This window comes from Lepus europaeus, chromosome 6 (genome assembly GCF_033115175.1).
Source record: "Lepus europaeus isolate LE1 chromosome 6, mLepTim1.pri, whole genome shotgun sequence".
Taxonomy (NCBI): Eukaryota; Metazoa; Chordata; class Mammalia; order Lagomorpha; family Leporidae; genus Lepus; species Lepus europaeus.
This window is the reverse complement of record NC_084832.1, coordinates 88,211,792-88,236,762: the sequence shown is the minus strand read 5'-3', so window position 1 is coordinate 88,236,762 and position 24,971 is coordinate 88,211,792. Positions and strand designations below refer to the sequence as shown.

The following is a 24,971-nucleotide window of genomic DNA, read 5'->3' as shown; positions in this document are numbered from 1 at the left end:
CAAAAAACTCCATTACATGAAACTAATATTTAATAGGAATGAAGTAATTATAACAAGTATAATAATTATAATTGGTTTGCAAACACAAAAGACCTAACTGAACTCATCTTCTAGGAGCTGGAATGTGCAAGCCTGCGTGAGATTCCCAGTAGCTTCAGATACACATATGCTGCTTTTCATGATTAAATTATTAAATTCTGCAGAAAGAATACAGAGCATTGATTAATCCGGTAAATGATTATGTAGAGACCAGTTAAGACTGTTTTTAATACATTACATTTGAATAAAAGTAGCTCAGTATACAATTTTAGGAAATTAGATTCTAGAATATTATTTACAAGCATAAGTATTGACAACCTTTAATACCTAGGTGCAATTACTTAAGTAGAATCTTGAAGTAACTTAAGTGGAATCTTGAAGTTAATTCAATGGTGTTTTTCCTTTCATTAATAAAACACGCATGTTATATATGAAGTATCAGCCAAGTATGTTGCCAAATTCTAGAAAGGCATCTGAAAAAATACAGAAAATTTATGCTTGACACCAAACCATATATACCTTTGCATTTTGTATATGGTGTTAATTTGGTGTACTTCATAAAGCACATGAAAAATATTCAAAAAAAGCAACTGAAATAATCAAAGACAGGTATATATGAAGACCTGTCTTTTTTCTATTGGCACTGATTTTTTTATTTTTACTTTTTTAATTTTATTTAAGGTATACAAATTTCATTTTTTTCATATATCCAGATTTAGGAACATAGTGATACTTCCCACACTCCCACCCCTCTTCCTCCTCCCTCCTATTCCTACTCTTAATTTTTTTTTTTTTTTGACAGGCAGAGTTAGACAGTGAGAGAGAGAGAGACAGAGAGAAAAGTCTTCCTTCTGTTGGTTCTACCTCAAATGGCTGCTACGGCCGGCGCACTGCGCCAATCCGAAGCCAGGAGCCAGGTGCTTCCTCCTAGTCTCCCATGCGGGTGCAGGTCCAGCACTTGGGGCATCCTCCACTGCCATCCCAGGCCACAGCAGAGACTGGACTGGAAGTGGAGCAACCGGGACAGAACTGGTGCCCCAACCGGGACTAGAACCCGGAATGCCGGTGCTGCAGGTGGAGGATTAGCCTAGTGAGCTGCGGCGTCGGCCCCCACTCTTAATTTTTACAAAAATCTATTTTCAGTGTACTTAATACTCATAAGATTAACCCTACACTAAGTAAAGAGTTCAACATATAGTATGCAGAAAAAAAGCACTGTTCCTCAACAGTACAGACAAGAGCTATAAACAATCATAGAATCTCATGTCAATTTCATTCCAATACATTATATTTTAGGTACTCTATTAGTTACCACAGATAAGGGAAAGCATATGATATCTGTCTTTTGGGGACTGGATAATTTCACCTAAGAAGAGTGGTTTCCAGTTGTATCCATATTGTTGCAAAAGACAGGATTTCATTTTTTTAATTGCTGAGTAGTACTTCATAGTGTAGATATACCATAATTTCTTTATCTAATTATCAGTTGATGAACATCTAGGTTGATTCCATATCTTAACTATTATGAATTGAGTTGCAATAAACGTGGTAGTACAAATAACTCTTTCATACGTTAATTTCCTTTTGTTTGTGTAAATTCCTAGGAGTGGGATGGCTGGTCATATGGTAGATCTATTTTCAGATTTCTGAGGTATCTCCGTACTTTCTTCTACAGTGGCTGCACCAGTTTACATTCTCACCAATAATTGATTTCTATATGAGAGCCATTCTAAGTGGGGTGAGGTGAGACCTCATTGTGATTCTGATTTGCATTTCCTTGATGGCTAGAGATCCTGAGCATTTTTTCATGAGTCTGTTGGACATTTGAACTTCATTTTTTGAAAAATACCTGTTCAAGTGCTTTGCCCATTTCTTAACTAGATTGTTTATTTTGTTGTTGTTGAGTTTCTTGAGTTCTTTATAGATTCTGGATATAATGCTTTATAAGTTACATAGTGTGCAGATATTTTCTCCCATTCTGTCAGCTGCCTCTTTGCTTTGTTGACTATTTCTTTTGCAGTGCAGAATCTTCTTAACTTGAGGTAATCCCATTTATCAATTTTGACTCTGCCTATGCTTCTGGGATCTTTGCCTATGCCAATGTCTTGCAGAGTTTCCCAACATCCTCTAGTGATTTGATGGTATGGGGTTGTAGATCCATTTGGAGTGGATATTTGTGTAAGGTGTAAGGTTGGGGTCTTTTATACTTAAGCATATGAAGTTCCAGTTTTCCCAGCACTGTTTGTTGAAGAGATTGCACTGGTTCCAGGGATGGATTTTAGCTACTTGTCAAAGATAAGTTGGTAGGAAACATGCATTGATTTCTGGAGTTTCTATTCTGTTCCATTGGGCTATATGTCTTTTTTTTTTTTTTTTGTCAGTACCAGGCTGTTTTGATTATAACTGCCCTGTAGTATGTCATGAAATCTGGTATTGTGATGCCTCTGGCTTTGTTTTTGTTGTATAAGAGTGCTTTAGCTACTCAGGGTCTCTTGTATTTCCATATGAATTTTACTATCATTTTTTCTAGATCTGAAAAGAATGTCATTTATATTTTGATTGGGATCGCATTGGTAATGTAGACATTTTGATGATATTAATTCCTTCATACTTTAAACTTTTGCTGGGAGATTTTTCTGCCTTCCTGTTCTTTCACTGTGATGACTATCTTTCTGTGCTTCTCTGTGTGTGGCATATCCTTCAGCATCATTTGTAAGGCTGGATGAGTGGTAACAAATTCTTTCAATTTCTGTTTGTTATGCAAGGTCTTTATTTCACGTTCATTCATAAATGAGAGTTTTGGGGGCCAGTGCTATGGAGTATCAGGTTAAGCTGCCACCTGTGGCACTGGCATCCCATATGGACACCAGTTTAAATCCCGACTGGTCCTCTTCCAATCCAGCTCTATGCTATGGCCTGGGAAAGCAGAAGAAGACGGCCCAACTGCTTGGGCCCCAGCCACCCACATGGGAGACCTGGAAGAAGCTCCTGGCTCCTGGCTTTGGATCAGCCCAGCCCTGGGTGTTGTGCCCATTTGGGGAGTAAATCAACAGATGGATGAGCTTTTGCTCTGTCTCTCCTTCTCTCTGTCTGTAACTCCGCTTCTCAAGTAAATAAATAAATCTTCAAAAATAAATAAAAGAGTGCTCTGCAGGGTACTGTATTCTAGAATGACACTTTCTTTCTCTTAAGACTTGGACTATTTCTCTCCATTTTCTCCTAGCCTGTAGGGTTTCTGAAGAGAAGTCAGAAGTGAATCTAATCCTCTGAAAGTAATCTGGCATTTCTCATGCACATTTTAGGATCTTTATGTTTTACTGTTGAATGTTTGACTACAATGTGTCATGATGTCATCTTTATGGTCATGTTCTGTGTGCCTCATGTACTTAGACATCCCTTTCTCCTTTTCTGCTATTAATTCACTGAATAGGCCTTCCAACCCATCCTCTCTTTCCACACCTTTAGGAATTCCTAAGACCTTTATGTTAGGTCATTTGATTGTATCCTATAAATCTCTAAGACTATTTTTAGTGTTTTCTTATTTCTTCTTTTTTTGGTCTGTTTGAAATTTCCAAAGATTTGTCTTCTAGCGCAGATATTCTTTCTTCTGCCTCACCAAGTCTGCTGTTAAGTCTTTCCACTGTATTTCTTTACATACTGTATTCTTCATTTCTAATATTTTAATTTGATTTCTCTTCAAAATCTCAATTTCATGGGAGAATTTTTCATTCATGTCACATATGGATTTCCTTAATTCATAAATTTGCTTCTCATTGCTTCTGAATAATCCTATGATTAATCTTTTGAATTCTGTTTCAGGCATTTCTTCAGTCTCTTCATCTTTACATTCTAATATTGATGTGTTATTGTATTCCTTTGTGGGGGGGTGGGGGTGAGGGCCATGTTATCTTCCTTATTGTATTTTGTTTGAATTTCTACATTTATATTTAGGTATTTGTGGAGGTACATGCTGGTTTTTTTCCTCTGATTGTTTTTGTCTTTGAACTATGCCTTTATGGCTTAGTGAAATGTCTGCTCTTTCAGTGAAAACCCAGAGGTATGCTGAGTGTGGCAAGGGAGCTCTGGCCAATGCTTATGGGTGGGGTGAGAATCCAGGGTGACACCCAACTAGAGTGTGGTAGATGTACTTTTATTAACAAAAAGGGGGGGGGGGGTCTATGATCACCTCTGTTGTCATAATCATACCCTCACCTCCTCTCTTCTAAGGTGATCAGTGTCTAGGTTTAGCCCTCAATGGGTGCAATACTTATCCATGCCTCCACTTGAACTGCACAAAGGATGTGTGCAGTCCTCAGTTTGAGTACAGATCCTACTGCAGTGACCCACCCCAGGCAGTGAGAGAGCCCTGAGCTTAGGGAACTATTCACAGTGATTTCCCAGAGACCCAGCTACACCCTGTGCCTCTTGTGCAGTCACAGAGTACCCACATTCTCAGCACACAATGCTCCTACAGTCATGGGGTGCAGAAGATCCATTCTTCATACCATAAGCCTGCCCTGTTCGTGGAGAGAGTAGAGACGTTCCCAGAACCAGCTGCCTCTGGGTATTCCACCTCAACTTGAGCCCCAGAGCCTGTGAAAGGTTGAGGGGATGGGAGCACCTCACAGTCCTAAGTATGAAAAAAGACTAGGAATATTCATGATCAGAGTCTATAAAGTCATGAAATAAGGCCACAGATTGCAGAACACCAACCTGTTTGAAACCTAACAGAGGTTAAAATTTACAGGAGCTGGCACTGTAGCACAGCAGGTTAAGCCACTGTCTGCAGTGCCAGCATCACATATTGGTACTAGTTCCGATCCAGCTCCCTGCTAATGCGCCTCAGAAAGCTGCGGAGAATGGCCCGAGTGTTTGGGCCCCTGCCACCCATTGGGGAGACTCAGATGTTTCTGCCTCCTGGCTTCAGCCTGGCCCAGTGCTGGCTGTTGTGGCCATCTGGGGAGTGAACCAGTGGGTGGAATATCTCTCTCTCTTTAACTCTTTCAAATAAATAAATAAATAAATCTTTTTAAAATTATGTTATTTGTAAGAGGCAAGAGTTTGGAAAACATTGTCTGATTATAAAGTCATTGTGAACAAATGTTAGCAAATCTAGGTATTTCCAAAGAAGCAGTAAAGGTAAAGTTTATCATCATTGATTCATAAAAGCAGTCTAAATTCTACCAAGGAGTTAAAGGTATGTGTGAAAAGACAAAATGGAGAGAACCAAGTAATTCTAGATACATAGCTCTTGCTTATTACCTCAAGTTAAAAAAAATACTCAAAAATCAAAGAAAGGAAATACTAGTCAGTCGTAAGTTCACTGTGAATTCAGACTAAAGAAAGCAGAAAAAAATATTGCTGTGTTTGTCATGAACACTGATTAAATAACATTTATTTATGGTCCCTTGGGAAACAATCGTTATAAAATGTGGAGCCCTCGTGTTGCTGCTGTTGTGAAGCACAGCTGAAGTGTGAACATCTGTTCATCTCCAGAAAGTGGAATCTCTAATGTGAACTGTACCCTACTGCCAGGAGACAGTCGTCATGGAGATAATTGCACTTCAGTGTTCCAAATTCTGTCTCTGGCTGCAGTATGAAAGATGAATTTTAAAAAGAGAGATTGAGGGCAGGGAAGCTCTGAGGCTATTTCAGAGTTCACTTTACAACTCCGAATGAAAAGTAGGAAGTACATCGAAGAGGTAGCATGGAATAACTTGAGAACATGGTTTCCAGTTGGATTAGAGAATGAGGGGCAATTTTTTTTCAGCTACTTGATTAGAAATAATCTAATTATTTCTCTTAGAATGGTCTGAGAGAAGACTATTCCTTATTGAGGATTGGTTATATCTAATATGTGTTATATAATTGAATCTTAAAAACAACCTACAAAATATGTAGTAATAGCCCCAATTTATAAATGACAAAATTGATACACAGTCAGTATTCTAGCCATGATTTGATTCCAAATCCATCTAATTCTAGAGCCCTGTTTTTCCTTGTTGTTATCCTGTCACACTGGGAGGAGAGTTGAAAGAGGGACTGGGTTGAGAAAGATCTTAACTCTGAGCTTGGGAATGTAGAGCTTGGTACACAGGCCATCCATGTCCTGGCAAGCAGCTTTCTAGAGATTAAGATGACAGCTAGGACTAAAGAATAGAGGTGATAATTCAAGCAAGAGAATGTAGAGTAAAAAGCTGAAAGCCAGAGCCTTGGAGAACAGTGTGCGATTTAACAGATCCAGCTGAGGTTGAGAAGTCAAAGATGAAATTGAAAAGGAACAGAGTGTCAGAATCAGAAAAACCCAAGAGTACAAGATAATGGGATCTTGGGAAGAAAAGAGCAACCAGGAGAGAGTGTTTAATATCAGACTTTGTAAAAAGCAGTCAAATCAGATAGAGACTAAGTAGAGAGCCTTAAATTTTGTAGGTCAGTAGGCACCATTAAGAAGCCATTTCAACAGAGTGGGTTAGGACTGACACCATGGAGCAAAAGTGAAAAGGAGTGAATAGGAATGTAAAATTGATGGCAGTAGCTAAAAAATATTTTTGAGATACTTGAAAATATGTTTGTATAAGGAGGACCTGAAATACCAGTGCCTTAATAAGTTTCAGGTAGCCTTCAGCTACCAGTGTACCTCAGGAGCAACAAAAACATTTAAGACTGCTATTCAGAGGCGCTCCCTGGAAGAGTAATGATACATAAAGGTGAAATTCTACTAGATTAATTAAGCTGTTAAGAGTTTGCACTCACTCTAATTCTCTCAAACCTGGATGTACTTTCATGTACTTCCTGCTTTTATTCCTGGGAGTTTCAAGGTAGAGGGAGCCATATCTTCAAGTACTGTACCCAGTATACATGAGAGTTCTTCAGAAGGTGTGTGGAAAATGGAATTAAAAGATGTTCATTTTGGTGTAAAAAGATGTTTTTGAAATAGTATATAGAAGGAGTCTTCAGAAAGTTCATGGAACTATACATATTAAGAAGGCTGGATTTCAGAAGACTTTTGCACCAAAATAAACTTACGTTTTAAATTTATTTTTCAAAAAGCTTTTTGAAGTACTCTCCTGCATCCCTATGATAGTGAAGGTAGTTGCCAATATTAGAAAGTGAGCGTGGTAAGCAATGTCACTGTTGTAATTTCCTGGACCATGATTTTTGATGTGCTGTAGTAATGTCTGATGGTGATATGAGGCCAAATCACAAAGCCTGCAGATAAAAGAGACACTGAGAGTAAAAGTGGGAAAAAGGCAGTAGATTGCACGACCTCCTACCGTGCATAGAGCCTCTACTTCCTGCAGTTGTTGCATATATGTACTTTAAAAGTTTTTCAAATACATTTTTCATGTTAGTATGCTAAATTAATGGAAAAGTGTCTGAAAGCTATATGATTTTCCTTAAGTGTTCAGAAAAATAATCATCAACCCATGAAGTCTGAAAACATGAAAAAGAGTTATGTTAGGATTTATCACAGATTTGTTTGGTTTTTTCGAAGTTTCAAGTCATAAAGATCAATCTTATAAGACTATAAAAGTTTATTTGTGCTGATTATAGAAATGAAACACTGGCATTGTGGCACAGAGGGCTAATCTGCTCCCTGCAACACTGGCATAACATATCATAGTGCAGGTTCAAGTTCTGGCTGCTCCATTCCCAACCTTGTTAATGAATGCACTTGGGAAAGAAGTGTAAGATGGCTCAAGTGCTTGGGCCCCTCCTACCAAGTGGGACACCTGGATGAAGTTCCAGGCTCCTGGTTTTGGTCTGGCCCAGCCCTGGCTATTGAGTCCATTTGGGAACTTAAGCACCAGACGGAATATCTCAATTCTGTCTGTCCCTCCTCCCTCCCCACGCTCTACTCTCCTCTGTAACTCTGCCTTTCAAATAAATGTTTTTAAATGAAACACTAGGGCTGGTGTTGTGGCGTAGCAAGTTAAGCCACCACCCGCAATTCCAGTATCCCGTGTGGATGCTGATTTGAGACCCAGCTGCTCCACTTCTGATCCAGCTGCTTGCTAACAGGCCTGTGAAAGCAGTGGAGGATAACCTGAGTGCTTGGACCCCTGCACCTGTGTGGGAGACCTGGAAGAATCTCCAGGCTCCTTACAGCCATTTGGGCAGTGAAGCAGCAAATGGAAGCACAATCTGTCTGTCTCTGTCTCTCCCTCTCTGTAACTCTGCCTTTCAAATAAATAAAAATAAATCTTTTTTTTTTTTAAATGAAGCATGTTGCATTAAGTCAGTGGTGAAAAATGATATTGTAGGGCAGATGTTTTGGTGCAGTGAGCTAAGCCACCTCTTAGGACATCTATATCCCTATCTCAGTGCTGATTTAAGTCTCAGCTACTTTGCTTCCAGTCTGGCTCCCTGCTGTGCACCTAAGAAAGCAGTAGATTCTGGCTCAAATACTTGAGTCCCTACCACCCACGTGAGAGACCTAAATATAGTACCTGGCTCCTGGCTTCAACCTGGCCCAGCCCAGCTGTTGCAGGTATTTGGGGAGTGAACAAACAAGTGAAAGATCTCTATCTACCTGTCACTCTACCTTCAGATAACATAAATAAATTTTTCTTAAAAAAAAATACCTTTACATGAATTATTTGAGTAATTATTTGATTTACATGATCCTTACATTAGTAAACTTAAGTGTGTAGCATCTTATTATTTGAAATTTTCTTGAAATAACTGAAGTTATTTTCGTATCACAAAACCATGTTTAGAGAGTGTTTTAGCTTATCTGAATGTTTCCCCACTAAATTTCATTTATTGTTCACTCCACTATAAGTACCAGAAAAGTAACAAAAATTACTATACTCAAAACATAAAACTAGCAAAGTGAGTTAAACAGCAGATGCAAAAGTAATATGTTAATATAAAGTCTTGTGGAAAATGTCCTAAAGTACAAATTGCCTCAGTTTGTTACTTTATGTTTTCTGGTACATTCATATTTTACTAACATCCAGATCTGAAACTGTGTAAGTGTATTGCTTACTTCTTTATCCCAAGATCTTGTAAAATGGCAACTATCTGCATGAGCTATTCTCTGTCAGATCCTAATAAACAATACCAACAGTGATCAAAGCCAGTAATAGTTAATCCATTTAATCTTTACCTTGATAGATGGCACATCTGTTTATATGGGATAAGTGCCAGAGTTCTAATGCAACATCGCTAAACAATAGATTAATGGCAAGTCTATTTACTGATATAAATTGCTCCTTAGGTGGTCTTTTTATTTCATATTACTTTCAGACTGTTAGGAACGACTGTGTTCTTAATATAGTAGAGTTACAATTTTATCATACCAAATATGCCTGCTAGAGTTATTAAGTAAATGTAAAAGCCTTTGGTATAATTTATTCTTCTTGACTTTGTAATAGTACTCTTGTTCCAGAGTTTAAACTATCATGATCCTGAAAGCAAAAATAAGTGAAAGTGACTTTATTTTCAGCCTAAAATTGAAAATGTTGATCAATATAAATTGAAGTGGTCAATTTGGCAGTTGTTTTTTAGCCAGAATTTGTGTTCACTGAATGGACCCTCCTGTGTCTTTTGAGCTCATGTAGCCACTTACCCTTCTTGCTGTTTGTCTAACAAAATATCCCTGTTCCTCCAGAAACCTTGATCTTTCTTCTACCTGGAATTTCCAGTCTCCATTCCTTTGGTAGCTTTTGATCACTCACATCACAGCTCAAATATCATCTCAAAGAGAACTACCTGGAATGAGTCCAACAGTGATACCTTCCCAGTAGGCTCTGAATCCTGTTGTCTTGATTTATTTTATTGTTGTCATAACACTTGACATTATTGGAAATTTATTGAATTGTTTATTATCTCTAAACCATTAGAACTAAATTCAGTGAGAGCAAGGACATGATCTATCCTTAACTATATTTCCAGCTGCCAGAACAACGCTGCCCCCACATCATAGGCACTTGGTACATTGTACAGTGTCACAGCAATTTTAGAAAGTATCTAAGGAGACAAGAGAGGCATAGGTCTCTAGATGAAATGTTTATGCTTACACTCTTTCCAATGGAGATGTTACTTACAGAACTATACAGCACTATACTCTTCAAAGTATACTTGAACCTCCTGGAACTCTTTGCTTGAGTCCAAACTGAAATATTTTAGGTAAGACCTGACATGAAAGTTCTTACTGGCACAAAGCCCACTTGGTTAGACCTGAGGACAGACTTTGTTGCTCTATTTTCCACATGTTGAAATTAGCTTCCTTAAAAATTCTTATTTCAGTGAACTAATTCTATTTGTTCTTTTGGTTTTGTTTGCAACTATTTAACAATAAGACTATGTGAAGATTATAACAACTATATTAAATGTCTTATAAAATAAACCATGTATGAATTTTCTATATAAATTTATAATTAGTATTTTATGAGCAATGTCTTTTCTACTTCTTTTTTTTTTTTTTTTTTTTTGACAGGCAGAGTTAGACAGTGAGAGAGAGACAAGTCTTCCGTTCTGTTGGTTCACCCCCTAAATGGCTGCTATGGCTGGCGCACTGCACCAATCCAAAGCCAGAAGCCAGGTACTTCCTCCTGGTCTCCCATAAGGGTACAGGGCCCAAGCACCTGGGCCATCCTCTACTGCCTTCCCAGGCCACAGCAGAGAGCTGGACTGGAAAAGGAGCAACTGGGACAGAATCCAGTGCCCCAACTGGGACTAGAACCCTGGGTGCCAGTGCCGCAGATGGAAGATTAGCCAAGTGAGCCATGGCGCCAGCCTCTTTTCTATTTCTTAAATTGGTATCTATGTGATGAATTTTGAGTAATCTTCAATACTTGATCTAGCAAAAAAAAGAGGAGGCAAAAATACCAACATTTGTAATGAAGATAATAATTGCCACAGATTCTGCAGAATACAAAAGGATTAAAATTGAATACTATAAACAACCAGTTTATATGTGCCTATAAATTTGACAGCTTAGATGAAATGGACAGATGCTTTAGAGAAAAAAACTGGAGGCAGGTATCTGGCTGAGTGGTTAAGGCGCTGGTTAAGACACCCACATCCAGTATTAGAGTACATGCATTTGATACCCATCTCCAACTCCTGACTCCAGCTTCCTGCTAATGCAGACACTGTAAGGCAGCAATGATGATTCAGGAATTAGATTTCTTACAGATCTCATGATAAGAGATCAGTATGTAGAAATCAATTACAGGCCGGCGCCGCAGCTCACTGGGCTAATCCTCCGCCTGTGGCGCCAGCACTCCGGGTTCTAGTCCCGGTTGGGGCGCCGGTTCTGTCCGGGTTGCTCCTCTTCCAGCCTAGCTCTCTGCTGTGGTCTGGAAAGGCAGTGGAGGATGGCCCAGGTGCTTGGGCTCCTGGCTTCAGTTCAGCACAGCGCCAGCCGTAGCGACCATTTAGGGGGTGAACCAACGGAAGGAAGACCTTTCTCTCTCTCTCTCTCTCTCTCTCTCTAACTCTGCCTGTCCAAAAAAAGAAAGAAATCAATTACATTTCTATGTACTAGTCGCATATAGCTGGAAAATGAAGTTAAAATCAGTTCCACATCAAAGAACATAATTAAAAATAGATGTAACATGTTAAAGGATTAGAAGATTCAGTAGGGTTCAAATGTCAAATTGGTCTAAAGATTCAGTTTTCCTAAGCAAAATCTCAGGAGGCATTTTTTAAAATAGAATTTGACAAGTTGATTTTAAAGTATGTATGTAAAAATCAGTCTTGAGAAACAAAAACAAGGCTGGCTAATTCACATTACCAGACTTCAAAAATGTGCTACAAATCTATGGGAAAGATAAAGTTGTGATACTGACTGAAGTACAGACAATTCAATCAGTTGAAGGTAATAAAGAGTTTAAACTTAAGACAGTCACTTAATTTTCAATAAAAGCATGAAATGAGTAAGTGAGGAAGGAAGAATCTTCAAAACTGACACTAGGACAACATCATACCATCTATAAAAATGTATTTGAGGTGGTTTATACATCTGAGCGTAGAAGTTAAAACCACTCATTAAGCTTGTGGGCAAAAACATAGAATACCTTCAGGCTGTAGGATAAGCAGAATTTCATAGGACACTGAAAGCAATAACCATGAAAAATGATAAATTAGTCTTTACCAAAACTTAAAGCTTCAGTTCAAAGACACCATTAAAAAAATCAGTAGGGGGTTGGGGGAGTGAGAGTAGTATTGTGTTTTGGTAGAGACCTAAGCTACCACTTGGAGTGCTGGTATTCAAATATTGGAGGATGCCAGTTTATGCCCTGCATACTATAGTTATAATCCAGCTTCCTGCTAATGTACCTGGGAAGGCTTCCAATGATGGACCAAGTACTTGGGGTCCTGCAACCCATGAAGGAGACTTTGGATAGAGTTTCTGACTCCTAGCGTCAGCCTGGCTCAGCCCTTGCTGTTGGAACCATCTGGGGAGAGAACCAACAGTTGGAAGATGAATATCTATCTCACTCACATACACCCTCCTTCCCCACATGGGCCCCTGCACTCACATAGGAGACCTGGAAGAAGCTCCTGGCTCCTGACTTTGGTGTGGCCCAGCTCCTGCCATTGTGGCCATTTGGGGAGTGAAACGCAAGATGGAAGATTCTCTCCACTCCCAACTCCTACCCTCTCTGTAACTCTGCCTTTCAAATAAATGTCTTTTTTAAAAAAGGAGATAATTAATTTATGCTTCTATTACAGCAATTTTCAAACAATTAACAAAGAAAAAATGGATGAAGATTTATTTCCTAGTTGACTTAAATTCATAGTTTAGGATTTTGTCTACATTTGATTATTTTTTAATTCCTTTTGTTTTCAATTTGCTTCCCATATGAGGATTGGTACAAATGACTGAAAGGTAGGTAGATTTTTTTAACGTACCCAATTCAAAATACTATTGACAGTTTTATAATGAGTAGAAATGTAAGTCTTTAAATTATTTTAATGCTTTATAAATACATGAAAGGAAAAATAAGGACATGCATATAATATAAAGCAGGTTTTTTTAGAACATGTACTTGAAAACATAGATGTAAAATATCAATGATATAAAAATTATGAATAAAATGTGGTGCGCCGGCCGCAGCGCGCTACCGCGGCGGCCATTGGAGGGTGAACCAACGGCAAGGAGGAGGACCTTTCTGTCTGTCTCTCTCTCGCTGTCCACTCTTCCTGTCAAAAAAAAAAAATATGTTTTGAACTCATGAACTTATTAAATGCTACTTTTATAATGTATATCTATTAAAAAGCTAGCTTTCTGCCGGCGCCACAGCTTACTAGGCTAATCCTCTACCTGCGGCGTTGGCACCCTGGGTTCTAGTCCCAGTCGGGGTGCCAGATTCTGTCCCGGTTGCTCCTCTTCCAGTCCAGCTCTCTGCTGTGGCCCAGGAGAGCAGTGGAGGATGGCCCAAGTGCTTTGGCCCTGCACCCCATGGGAGACCAGGAGGAAGCACCTGGTTCCAGGCTTCCGATCTGCACGGCACGCCAGCCGCAGCTCGCCGGCCGTAGCAGCCCTTTGGGGGGTGAACCAACGGAAGGAAGACCTTTCTCTCTGTCTCTCTCTCTCTCACTGTCTAACTCTGCCTGTCAAAATAATAATAATAATAATAATTTTTAAAAAGTAGCCAGTATATACCTTATAATAACAACCTAGCATCTGTTTTTCAGGTTGCTTTGAAAAACCCAGTAGACACACATGTAAATTCATGTTTGTAATCTTTTTAGCTGCAGAAGATCATAAGTAAACAAGATGACTTGAAGACTATGAAAATTAATGAAGCAGAATATCAGGTATGTACAAATAAACTAAATCTTTCCAAACAGATATATTTATAAGAACTGCTCTATCCTGTTTTTTCCATTAAATATTTCCAGATAGTTGGTAAGATTTGCCACTTATTTTTTCTTTTTAGTATTTTAAATAGATGTATTATATTCATATGGTCCTAACTTCAAAATGATCACAAGAGTATGTAGATAGACATCATAAATAAGAGTGTCAGTTGTAAAATCAACAACAGGAGTTACTGTGCACTTGCTGCACATGTAGAACCTCTGTCCTTAATGTGTTGTACCATGAGAATTAACAGTAAAACTTGTCTTCAAACAGTACTTTATACTTTGTGTGTCTGTGTGGGCACAAACTGTTAAAATCTTAACTTAGTATAGGGTTAGTCTTCTGTATATAAAGATACTTAAAAATGAATCTTAATGAAGAATGGGATGGAGAGGGAGTAGGAGGTGGGATGGGAGTTGGGGTGGGAGGGCAGGTATGGGGGGGAAGAACTGCTATATTCCAAAAGCTGTACCTATGGAATTTATATTTATTAAATAAAAGTTTTCTAAAAAAAAAAGTATGTAGATAGAGCAGAATTTTCCTCCTCCCAGTTCCTCTGGGCAACAAGTAGTGTAAAGTTCCTGAGATGTTGTTTGCATATATGATGAATCTTCAAAAATTCATGGAAATGCATATCATGAACAAACTATGCATAGATTTCAAGTATTTTTGCACCAGAATAAGATTGTCTCTTTATTCCATTTTCCATGAACTTTTTGTACCTCATGTCAAAACATTATGCCTTTGAGAAGGAGACTAAAAATTGGAGCAGGTTAGGGTAATGTTTTGACGAGTGGGTAGGGTTGGGAGTGTTGATGCAGGTTGCAGTGTTAGAGTGGTCAGGAAAGACTTGAAGGGAATCAATTATCTGAAAAAATCAGTTATCTGAAAAGTTATCTGAAAAATCAGTTATCTGAAAAGTGAATATTTCAGGCCAAAAGGACCATGGTAGGTGTCCCCAGCATGTTTAGCAACAGCAAGGAGAGTACTGTAACTAGAGTAGAATGGGGTATATTACAAGGGTACTTGGAAAACTTACTAAAAAATAACATGCATGGGAGGTGTTGTGACACAGCGAATTCAGCTGATGCCTGCCATACAGACATTCCATATCAGAGCACCCATTGGAATCCCAATTGTTCCGCTTCCAACCCAACTCCCTGCTAATGCACCTGGGAAGGTAGCAGAGGATGACCAAAGTGCTTAGGACCTTGCCACCAAAGCGAGAGACCTGGATGGAGTTTCAGGCTCCTAGCTTTTGCCTAGCCCAGCTCCAGCCCTTGAGCCATAAAATAAATCTTAAAAAAATAATAATAATAATAATGTGCATTTTCCATTGACTTTTCCTTCATATGAATAGATGACTTTTCCTTCATAGATCTATATATTGTTTTTTCCATTTTTATATAAGCAGCACCATACTGAATATTGTTACATACTTGTCTCTTTTTTTTTATCTGAGTATTGCCTCTCATTCTTTTTTTAATGGCTCCATTCTAGTTTGTTGTATGGATGTAGAAGTTGATATAACCATTCCCGTTTTTGAAGACATTTAACATTATAATCCTGCTAATTCTTTAGTTACATTATTTTATATATACATGAATATATATGAAGGATAACTTCCCAGAAATTAAACTTCTGAGTCAAAAATTATGACTGTTTCTAAGGTCTTTGATAAATATTGAAAAATGTCTTCTGTAGAATATGAACCAGTCTCCATTCCCATCAGTTATGCTTATCAATAAATATTCAAGGAAGAGGGTTAGGAGAGTGGGTGGGAGAGCAGGTACAGTGGGAAGAATCACCATGTTCCTAGAGTTGTAATTATGAAATGTATGAAGCTTGTATTCCTTAAATAAAAGGGTTTTTTTGGGGGGGATAAAAATAAATAAATAAATATTCAATCAGAAACTTAGTTTATGAAAAAATCTTTAATATCTGGGTATCTGCCAGCTCACAACTTGCACCACAAAGATTCTCAGCCTCAGATAACAGAACCTCCAAGATCACCAGTTTAAGGCTTCAGACTCACTAGACTCCTTCCTTCAGCAGTGGGGGAGTTCTAGGCTGTGGTACAACCACAGACAGAAAGGGATCGAGGCAGCACCAGCAAGAGGACCACACACTAAGAGCCACAGGGTGCAGGAGTTATCATGACAACATGCTTCTCAGTTTCTTCTTTGCCTTTGATCAGATTTTAGAGCACTGAAATGGTTGTTCTTTGACCCTTTTGTCCAGCTCACTGCTTTTTGGAGAGAGGATTCGTCAACCTCATTTGCTGGGAGGAAGTTACTATATTTTCATTGGCCAATTTGCATTGACTTTTAATGAACATGATTAGTAAGTTCTAAAAACAAATGTGGTAGTAAACCAACATATATAGTTTTAGACATATGAAAAACAAAATTAGTATTTTGAAGAATCTATGTGAATAAAGCTATAAACATTTTACTGAGAAAATGGAATATGGAAATAAATGTAAAGACAGGTTTTATTCTAAGGAATAGTAGCTTTGTAAAGAAGTCAATTCCTATTAACTTATGAATGCAACACAATCTATTATCAACTGTAGAAACTGTAGGGGAGGAAACACAGAAAAGCTTCCACGACAGTAGTTTTAAGGTGGTTTCTTAGATAAATCTAAAACATAGGTAACAGGAGAAAAATGGGTTAAAGACATTATCAAGAGAGTGCAAAGACAAGCTACTGCATGGAAGAAGATACTTGCAAATTAGAACTCAACAACAAAAAGACAAGCAACCCAGGTAAAAACTGGGCAGTGGGATTGAGTAGACATTTTTACAAACGTCTGTTATACAGCCAGCAAGCATATGAGAAGATGCTCAACACCATTAGCCATTACAGCAAGGCAGGTGAAAGCCATAGTGAGCTACAACAGCATACCTGTCCGAATGGTAACATTTTCAACGTTGATAACACCAAATGCTTCCAAGGATGCAGAGAAACTGGTCGTTGATCCATTGCTAGTAGGGATGTAAAATGATAAGCACCATTTCTGAGAATAGAAAAGCACTTTAAAATAGAATTAAAAGATAAGTTTATTTTGGTGCAGAAAATACTTCCCATGTATAATTAAAGACCCTTCATAGTAATTGCACACCTAGGCTTCTGTCCCAGAGAAATGAAAACTTATGTGCATGAATATTCTAAGCAAATATATTTGTAGTAACCAAAAACTGGAAACAACCCAGGTGTCCTTCAACAGGTAAGTGGCTAAACTCTGGTAATCCATATCATGAAAACTGCTCTGCACTGCAAAGAAACTGCTGATACACAGCAACCCAGATGAATCTACAGAGAATGGTGCTGAGCAAAAAATGCCAGTGCTATAGGTTACACACCATATGATTCCATTTATATAACATTTTTGAAATGACAGAATTATAGAAATGAAGAATTGACTAACAGTTGCCAGAGGTTGGTGGGGGCAGGGGGTGGGAGCAACATGAGGAATCTGGATGTTCTCTGTGTTGACAACCTCAGGTTGTGATACTGTACTGTAGTTTGGTAGGATGTTACCCTTGAAGGAAACTGAGTAAGGGTACAAGATACCTTTTGTATTATTACTTAAATTTGCATGTAAATCTACAGTTATCTTAAAAAGTTTCAAACAGAAAAGGACTTTTGGGAAATATGCATTTGTTCCTTAAGATAGGCATCTTTCTAGACTGTTTTTGTGTAATTTGTTCTTGTTCTGTTTCTTGCTGCAGTGTCCTACCTAGTTGTCAGGCCATGTTTTCCTCATGCTTTGATCCAGACCGTCTCTATGCCCTGGTAGAGCCTGAATGAGATTTTCCTTGATACCCTTCCTGCCTTATCTGGAACTAATTTATCATTTTTCCTCCAGAGCTGCAGATGCATTTTCACACAGTATTCTGTAGACTGAAGAGATAGAGAGACAAAAGAAAAGAGCACACCCAGGGCTAAATGCAGCTCTTACGGAAACATCTAGGTCCTTTGCCTCTCTGTGATCCCATTAAATCTAGAGCACAACCACTTCACTCCTCTAAATTAGATCCCGTTCCACAAGCTTCCAATTATTCCCTGAGTTGAAAATCATGCCCTGCAAACCTGTCCACCCTGGAAACCCTTCCTTCCTCTGCTCAAGGCTACCAAAGTGTGTAGGACCTTCTGCTGAGGGTTCCCAGGACTTGTCTCAGGGATGTCTTACTCCATTAAGCTTCTTATTGCGAAACTTAAGGCATCAATAAACTCCTCATAATGCAGCAATCTCACCTCCCCTTCTGTTTCTAAGAAAGTGGATTGCAGGTTTGGATTAGGAGCTCGGAGGAACCTCTCCACATCTGAACCTAGTGTTTTGTTCTCTGACAACTGTTTTCAAAACATTTGACTTGAATTTGTACCTTTTTTTTTTTTTGTTTGGTTGCTGCTGCTATTGTTTAGCAATTTTGTTTTTCATTTCATTGTTTATTTAATAAAGAAAAAAAATCTGTGAATCTGCTTCACTACCCTTTAATGAAATTCTTACCCGTTAATTTTATAATTAAGCAAATGTTTTGTAAGTAGGAGTATTTCTAACATTTCCTCAAAAGCTCAAAGACATTCCAGTGCTGCTTCATTATAAAAAGCCTAGAGATCACATTTTGAAACAAAATTTATTTCACCATTCTCAGCTTTGCTTAGGTCTAAAATTTTGTTTTCTGCTGATGTCTACCTAGAGTATTTTAGCCCTTATTGATTTTTTCCTGATTAAGCAATGATATTTATAGGATAGTATTTTGCAGAGTAACAGAAGGAATGACTACATCACTCTTTTCCAGCTTTTTTCCTTTTTTTAAAATTTTTCCTTGCTTCAAGAATAACTTCGGGACATTGGGTTCCAGTTTACAGCTTCCAATTTTTTGTTATTTATAAGTGTTTGATACTAATGTGTAATTTTTTATAGGAATCACTAGTGAAAGAACCTGAAATTAATACAACCCTTGAGATGCGTTTCTTTGGAAAAAAAGGAGACAGAAAACTTCACTATAAAGAATTTCGAAGGTAAATGTAAATATTTACATTCTTTTATAGAAATTTGATGAGTAAGAAATGAAGTAAGTAGGGGCCGGCGCTGTGCTGTAGCAGGCCAGCATAGCATATGGGTGCCCGTTCAACACCCAGCTACTCCACTTCCGATCCAACTCTCTGCTATGGCCTGGGAAAGCAGTAGAAGAAGGTATAAGGCTTTGGGTCCCTGTACCCACATGGGAGACCCAGAAGAAGCTCCTGGCTCCTGGCTTTGGATCAGCACAACTGTGGCCATTGCAACCAACTGGAAGTGAACCAATGAATGGTAGACCTCTCTCTCTGCCTCTCCTTCTCTCTGTTTAACTCTTTCAAATAAATTGATAAATCTTGAAAGAAAGAGAAAGAGAGAGAGAGAGAGAGAGAGAAAGAAAGGAAAGAAGGGAGGGAGGAGGAAAGAAGGAAAGAAGGGACTTGGGCCATTTTCTAGTGCTTTCCCAGGCCACAGCAGAGAACTGGATCGGAAGAGGAGCAGCTGGGACTAGAACCAGCACTCATATGGGATGCCAGCGCTTCAGGCCAGGGCTTTAACCTGCTGTGCCACAGCACCGGCCCTTGACTAAATTCATTCTTGCATTGCAGTCAGGTGAGGGCTAGCTGACTGGCAGCGGGCTCTTCTCAGATGACCTCAACTGGGGCAACTTAGCTGTGCTCCACAAGCTTTCTCATTTTCTAGCACAAGAGTTGGCAGACTTTTTCTGCAAAGGGCCAAACAGTAAAATGTTCTCAGTCACGACTCTGTCATATGTGTCTACTATTATGTGTAAAAGCAGCCATATACATATATGAGAAAAATTGTGCATGTCCATGTTCCAATAAAGCTTTAAACATTAATTTTTAGCAACTTTTGATTCAGCCTGAGATCATTATCTATCTGTAAGATGGGAATATAATGCATTATTTGAATATTATAAGCATTAAAATACAATGTTCTGTTTACCCTGTTTGCCAATGTGAATAATGAGACAATGAGCCTCTCTGTGCTGCATAACTAAGCAGAGTCTTTGAACAACATGTGTATCAGAAAGCAGTAGAAAATGGGGGAAAAGATTGGTTTGGGAGGCAAGAGACCTGCCTCTCATTTAGCTCAGTGCAGTTTAATAAAAAAAAAAATTTGAGTGCATACTATGTACTATTATGTGTCAGGCCATGTCTCAAATACTAGGGATAGTCCCTTCTGGGGACTGTGTAGTACATGTAGAAAACCATTTAAGTGTTTCATAGTGGGGGCCAATGCTGGGGCATAGCAGGTAAAGCTTCTGCCTGTGGCACCGGCATCCCTATGGGTGCCTGTTTGAGACCCAGCTGCTCCACTGCCAGTCCAGCTCCCTGTTAATGCACCTAGGAAAGCAGTGGGAAGATGGCCCAAGTGCTTGGGCCTCTGCACCCACGTGGGAGACCTAGAGGAAGCTCCTGGCTCCTGGCTCCTGGCTTTGGATTGGCCCAGCTCTGGTCATTGCGGCCATTTTGGGGAGTGAGCCAATGCATGGAAGACCCTCTCACTCTAACTCTGCCTTTCAAATAAATAAATAAATCTTTATTTTAAAATCCAAGAAATTTATACTAAATTGATCTTCTGTATATAAAGAGAATTGAAAATGAATCTTGATGTGAATGGAAGGGGAGAGGGAGCAGGAAAGGGGAGGGTTGCGGGTGGGAGGGAAGTTATGGGAGGGGGAAGCCATTGTAATCCATAAGCTGTACACTGGAAATTTATATTCATTAAATAAAAGTTTAAAAAAAAAGATAAGTAAAACTGATGTGTACTAAGATAAGTAAAACTGCTGTATACTAAGATAAGTAAAAAAAATAATAATAATAAAATAAAATCCAAGAAATATGACTAAGATGTTAAAAAAAAATGTAGTCAAGATCTTCATAGAGCGAAAGGTATTTTTGTAGCACATATCACTTAGTGTACCCTGTGTTGTAGGTTGGGAGTAGCTGCTGGGACGGGGGTGGGGAAGGGGCCTTTATGAAGGAAGTGGCACCTAAGCTGAATTTGAGAAATGAGCAGAAATCAAACAGGCAAACTTGATTTGGGCAGTAAGGCATTTGAGGGAAAGAGAATAGCAGAAGCAGACATGGAGGCATGAAAGTGTATGGTTTATAAAGGGAATTATGAACAATTGAGTAGAACAGTAAGTATTAGGTAGCGACAGTGGAGACAGGCAGGTTTTGTACACCATGACACAGAGCTTGAATTAACTCATCAGTGACAGGCCCTGAAGAGTGACACCTAAGGAGACTTGGTCACAGATGCCCATCACCCCAGTAGCAGAATGAAGGATGAAGTTTATGAGAGAGAAAGACCATATGAATATTCCAGAAAAGAAGTGAAAAGAGCCTTGAACTAGTGTAGTGGGAGTAAGGATTTTGAAGTGAGAGAGATTTCCAGACAGTTAGGAGATTTGAGCTCTGAGGTAGTGATTTGAGGAGTGTGGAAGAATCCAGTCAAGATCCGAATTTCTGGACTGCATCCTAATGCCAGCCTACCCCATAGCTAAACATGGCTGAGTAATTTAACCCCTCTAGGGTGATTTTTCTCAATAAAATTTTATTTTGTATTTATTTTACTATTTGTTTTTTGAAACCACTCAAGAGTTGGAGAGAAATCTCCCATTTTCTAGATAATTCCCCAGATGGCTGCAATAGCCAGGGCTGAGCCAGGCCAAAGCCAGGAGCCCAAAACTCAGTCTGTGTCTCCCACATGAGTGACAGGAACTCCAGTACTTGAGATACTGCCTACTGCCTCCCAGGGTGCACATTAGTGAGAGGGTGGAATTGGGAGCAGAGCAGAGACTCTAACTCAGCACTCTAGTATGGGATGTAGGCATAGCAGAGAGCTGGATTGTAAGAGAAGCAGCCAGGACTAGAACCGGCGCCCATATGGGATGCTGGCGCTTCAGGCCAGGGTGTTAACCTGCTGCACCACAGCGCTGGCCCCTAAACTAGGAATTTGACTCTCTAGCTTTCTGTTGGAATTTGACTCTCTTGATTTCTGTTAGATAATATGAAGGGTACACATTTCACTGTGTCTCTAATTAAAATTTTCTGATTTTGGTACTCCATGAGCACATATAATTATAACTTGTAAATTAAAACTTAATAAAATTTTAAAAATCATTGATTCTGCATAAGAGAATATCTATTCCTTATTTTAAGGCCAGAAGGAAAATGTTCCCTTTAGTCCTCATAAAAGAACACAGTGTAACAGAGAATTGTGTGTTTACCTGATTACAGAAAGTCTGATGACACATTTCACAGGCTGTTCATATTGTATGTATAAGTTTCTAAAATCCAACTTCTGGGTCTGGTGTTGTAGCGTAGTGGGAAAAGGGGGTAAAGCTGCTGCCTATGATGCTGGCATCCCACCTGGGTGCCATTTCAAGTCCCAGCTACTCCACTTCTGATCTGGCTCTCTGCTAATGGACTGGGAAAGCAGTAGAAGATGACCCAAGTGCTTAGGCCCTTGCAACCACATAAAAACCCTGATGAAGTTCCTGGCTCCTGGCTTCTACCTGGCCATAGTGGCCATTTGGGGAATGAACTAGGAGATGGAAGATCTCTCTGCCCTCCTTCTTTCTCTGTAACTCTGCCTTTCAAATAAATAAATGAATGTTTAAAAAATACAGATATAACTCAAAATCTTTCTCTTTAAAACCATTTACTTTTTAAGCAATTAGAAATACTAATAATTGGGGGCCGGTGCCGTGGCTCACTTGGCTAATCCTCCACCTGTGGTGCCGGCATCCCATATGGGTGCCAGATTCTAGTCCCGGTTGCTCCTCTTCCAGTATAGCTCTCTGCTGTGGCCTGGGAGGGCAGTGGAGGATGGCCCAAGTGCTTGGGCTCTGCACCCACATGGGAGACCAGGAGGAAGCACCTGGCTCCTGGCTTTGGATCGGTGCAGTGCCTGCCATAGCGGACATTTGGAGAGTGAACCATCAGATGGAAGACCTTTCTCTCTGTCTCTCACTGTTTATAACTCTGTCTAATAAAAAAAAAAAAAGAAGTACTAATAATTAAATGCCAAAATTTAGAGTTTGGTAACAGTATGCAATGGGAAAAGCACTGGGCTTGGGATACAGATACCTCAGTTTAAATCCTGGCTTTGCTATTTAGTAGCTGTATTTTAGGGAGCAAAATACATACTTTATTCATTTTTATTTATTTAATTTGAAAGACAGAGAGATAAAGGCCTTGCATCTACTGATTTATTCCCCAAATATACACAACAGCCCAGGCTGAGCCAAGTCAAAACCAGGGGCCTGAACTGGAGAGAGCAGGGTCCAGGGTTTGCTGGAAATTTCGGAGTCCAGATTGTTTGAAGCTTTGATTTTTTATTTTTTTGAATGCCTGTCAAGAGTGTCAGGGGGTCTCAAGATCCAGAATATTTGGTTGAAATAAGATTCTTTGGAATCATGACATGATGTGGACCAAGTTTGATCGTTATTGCGGGGTGATTATTTGAATGTTTAATAGTAGGCGCATGTTTGGGTAACCCATAGCTCTTAATAAACAATTAGAATTAAAAAAAAACCAGGGGCCCAAAACTGAATTCAGGTCTCCTAAGTGGGTGTCAGAGACCCAAGTACTTACACCATTACTGACTGCCTCGCAGGGTGTGCATTAGCAGGAAACTGTATCTGAAACAGACCTGGACTGGAACCCAGGAACTCTGATATGGGATGCAGATGACCCAAGGGGTATCTTAACCCCTGCATCATATACTACCACCCGTTCTTTTAACCTTTTTTTTTATTTTTTCATTTTTAAAAATTTTATTTGAGGTATGCAAATTTCATGTATTTCATATATACAGATTCAGGAACATAGTGATATTTTCCACTCTACCCTCCTTCCCACCCACACTTCAACCCTTCTTCCTCCTCTTTCTCCTATTCTCATTTTTTTTTATTTCTTTTAAATTTTATTCATTTATTTGAAAGGCAGAGTTACAGAGAGGCAGAGATAGAGACAAAGAGAGCGATATATTCCATCCACTGGTTCACTTCCCAAATGGCCACAATGGCCAGAGCTGGGCCTATCCGAAGCCAGGAGCCAGGAACTTCTTCTGGATCTCCCACTCAGGTACAGAGGTCCAAGGACTTGGGCCATCTTCTGCTGCTTTCCCAGGCCATAGCAGAGAACTGGATCAGAAGTGGAGCAGCTCCACAGGAGAAGCGGGACAGGAACCAGCACCCATATGGGACACTGGCACTGCAGGCAGCAGGTTTACCACTATGCCACAGCACTGCCCTCCCATTATTATTTTTTACAAAGATCTATTTTCAGTTAACTTTATACTCGTAAGATTAACCATACACTAAGTAAAGAGTCCAACAAGTAGTATGAAAAAAAAAGAAAACACTGTTCTTCAAAATGGATGCAACTAGAAACCATTATACTTAATGTAATAAGCCAGTCTCAAAAAAAGACAAGCACCATATGTTCACCCTGATCTGGGGTAACTGATAGAGTACCTAAAAGATATTCTATAGGATTTTTAACAGCCTTTTCCTCGACTGTTGAGAAACAGTGTTCTGTTTTCTTTTAACCTTCTTAAGAATTTGAGAGGTATTACTTGTAATGCCCACTTTGCCAAGTTGTAATACAAAAATAAATAAATACAAAAATAAACTATAACACTATAAACTGTAATAATCAATTTTGTAATAAAGAAATGGATCCTTAATTTCCTGATAATATTGTCTTTCCTAATTTTTATTCATTTTAACTTTATTTATAGCCAGTATCCTTTCTCCTCACATAGGAAGCTCAGGGTTGCACTGAGAATTAAAAGAGATAAAACATATTAAAGTACACAGAGCAAGAGTCTGTGTCAGACTCTTTTCAAATGAAACTGTTTTCAGAGGCTCTCACGGCTTATTTCCAGGTACCAGCTGTCTTCTGAGGGAGTTTTCCTTTGCCTATCCCTGGCTTCTTTCTGTCTTTGCATTTCCCGAGCTTGCTCCTTCAGGATATCTTCTTCAGTTTGGAGTACCCTAATCTTTACCAAAGAGATTACTCAATCAACATCTACAGAAAAAAATTC

General features: G+C 39.1%; 1 protein-coding gene across 1 annotated transcript in view; it reads left to right on the top strand.

Annotated features, from left to right (window-relative positions):
- MICU2 (mitochondrial calcium uptake 2) overlaps positions 1 to 24,971 on the top strand; it is a 129,444-nt gene that overhangs the window by 85,679 nt on the left and 18,794 nt on the right. The window contains exons 7-8 of the mRNA XM_062194556.1: positions 13,750 to 13,815; positions 18,792 to 18,889. Coding sequence (XP_062050540.1) covers positions 13,750 to 13,815; positions 18,792 to 18,889 — 164 coding nt within the window. The remainder of the gene's footprint in view (positions 1 to 13,749; positions 13,816 to 18,791; positions 18,890 to 24,971) is intronic.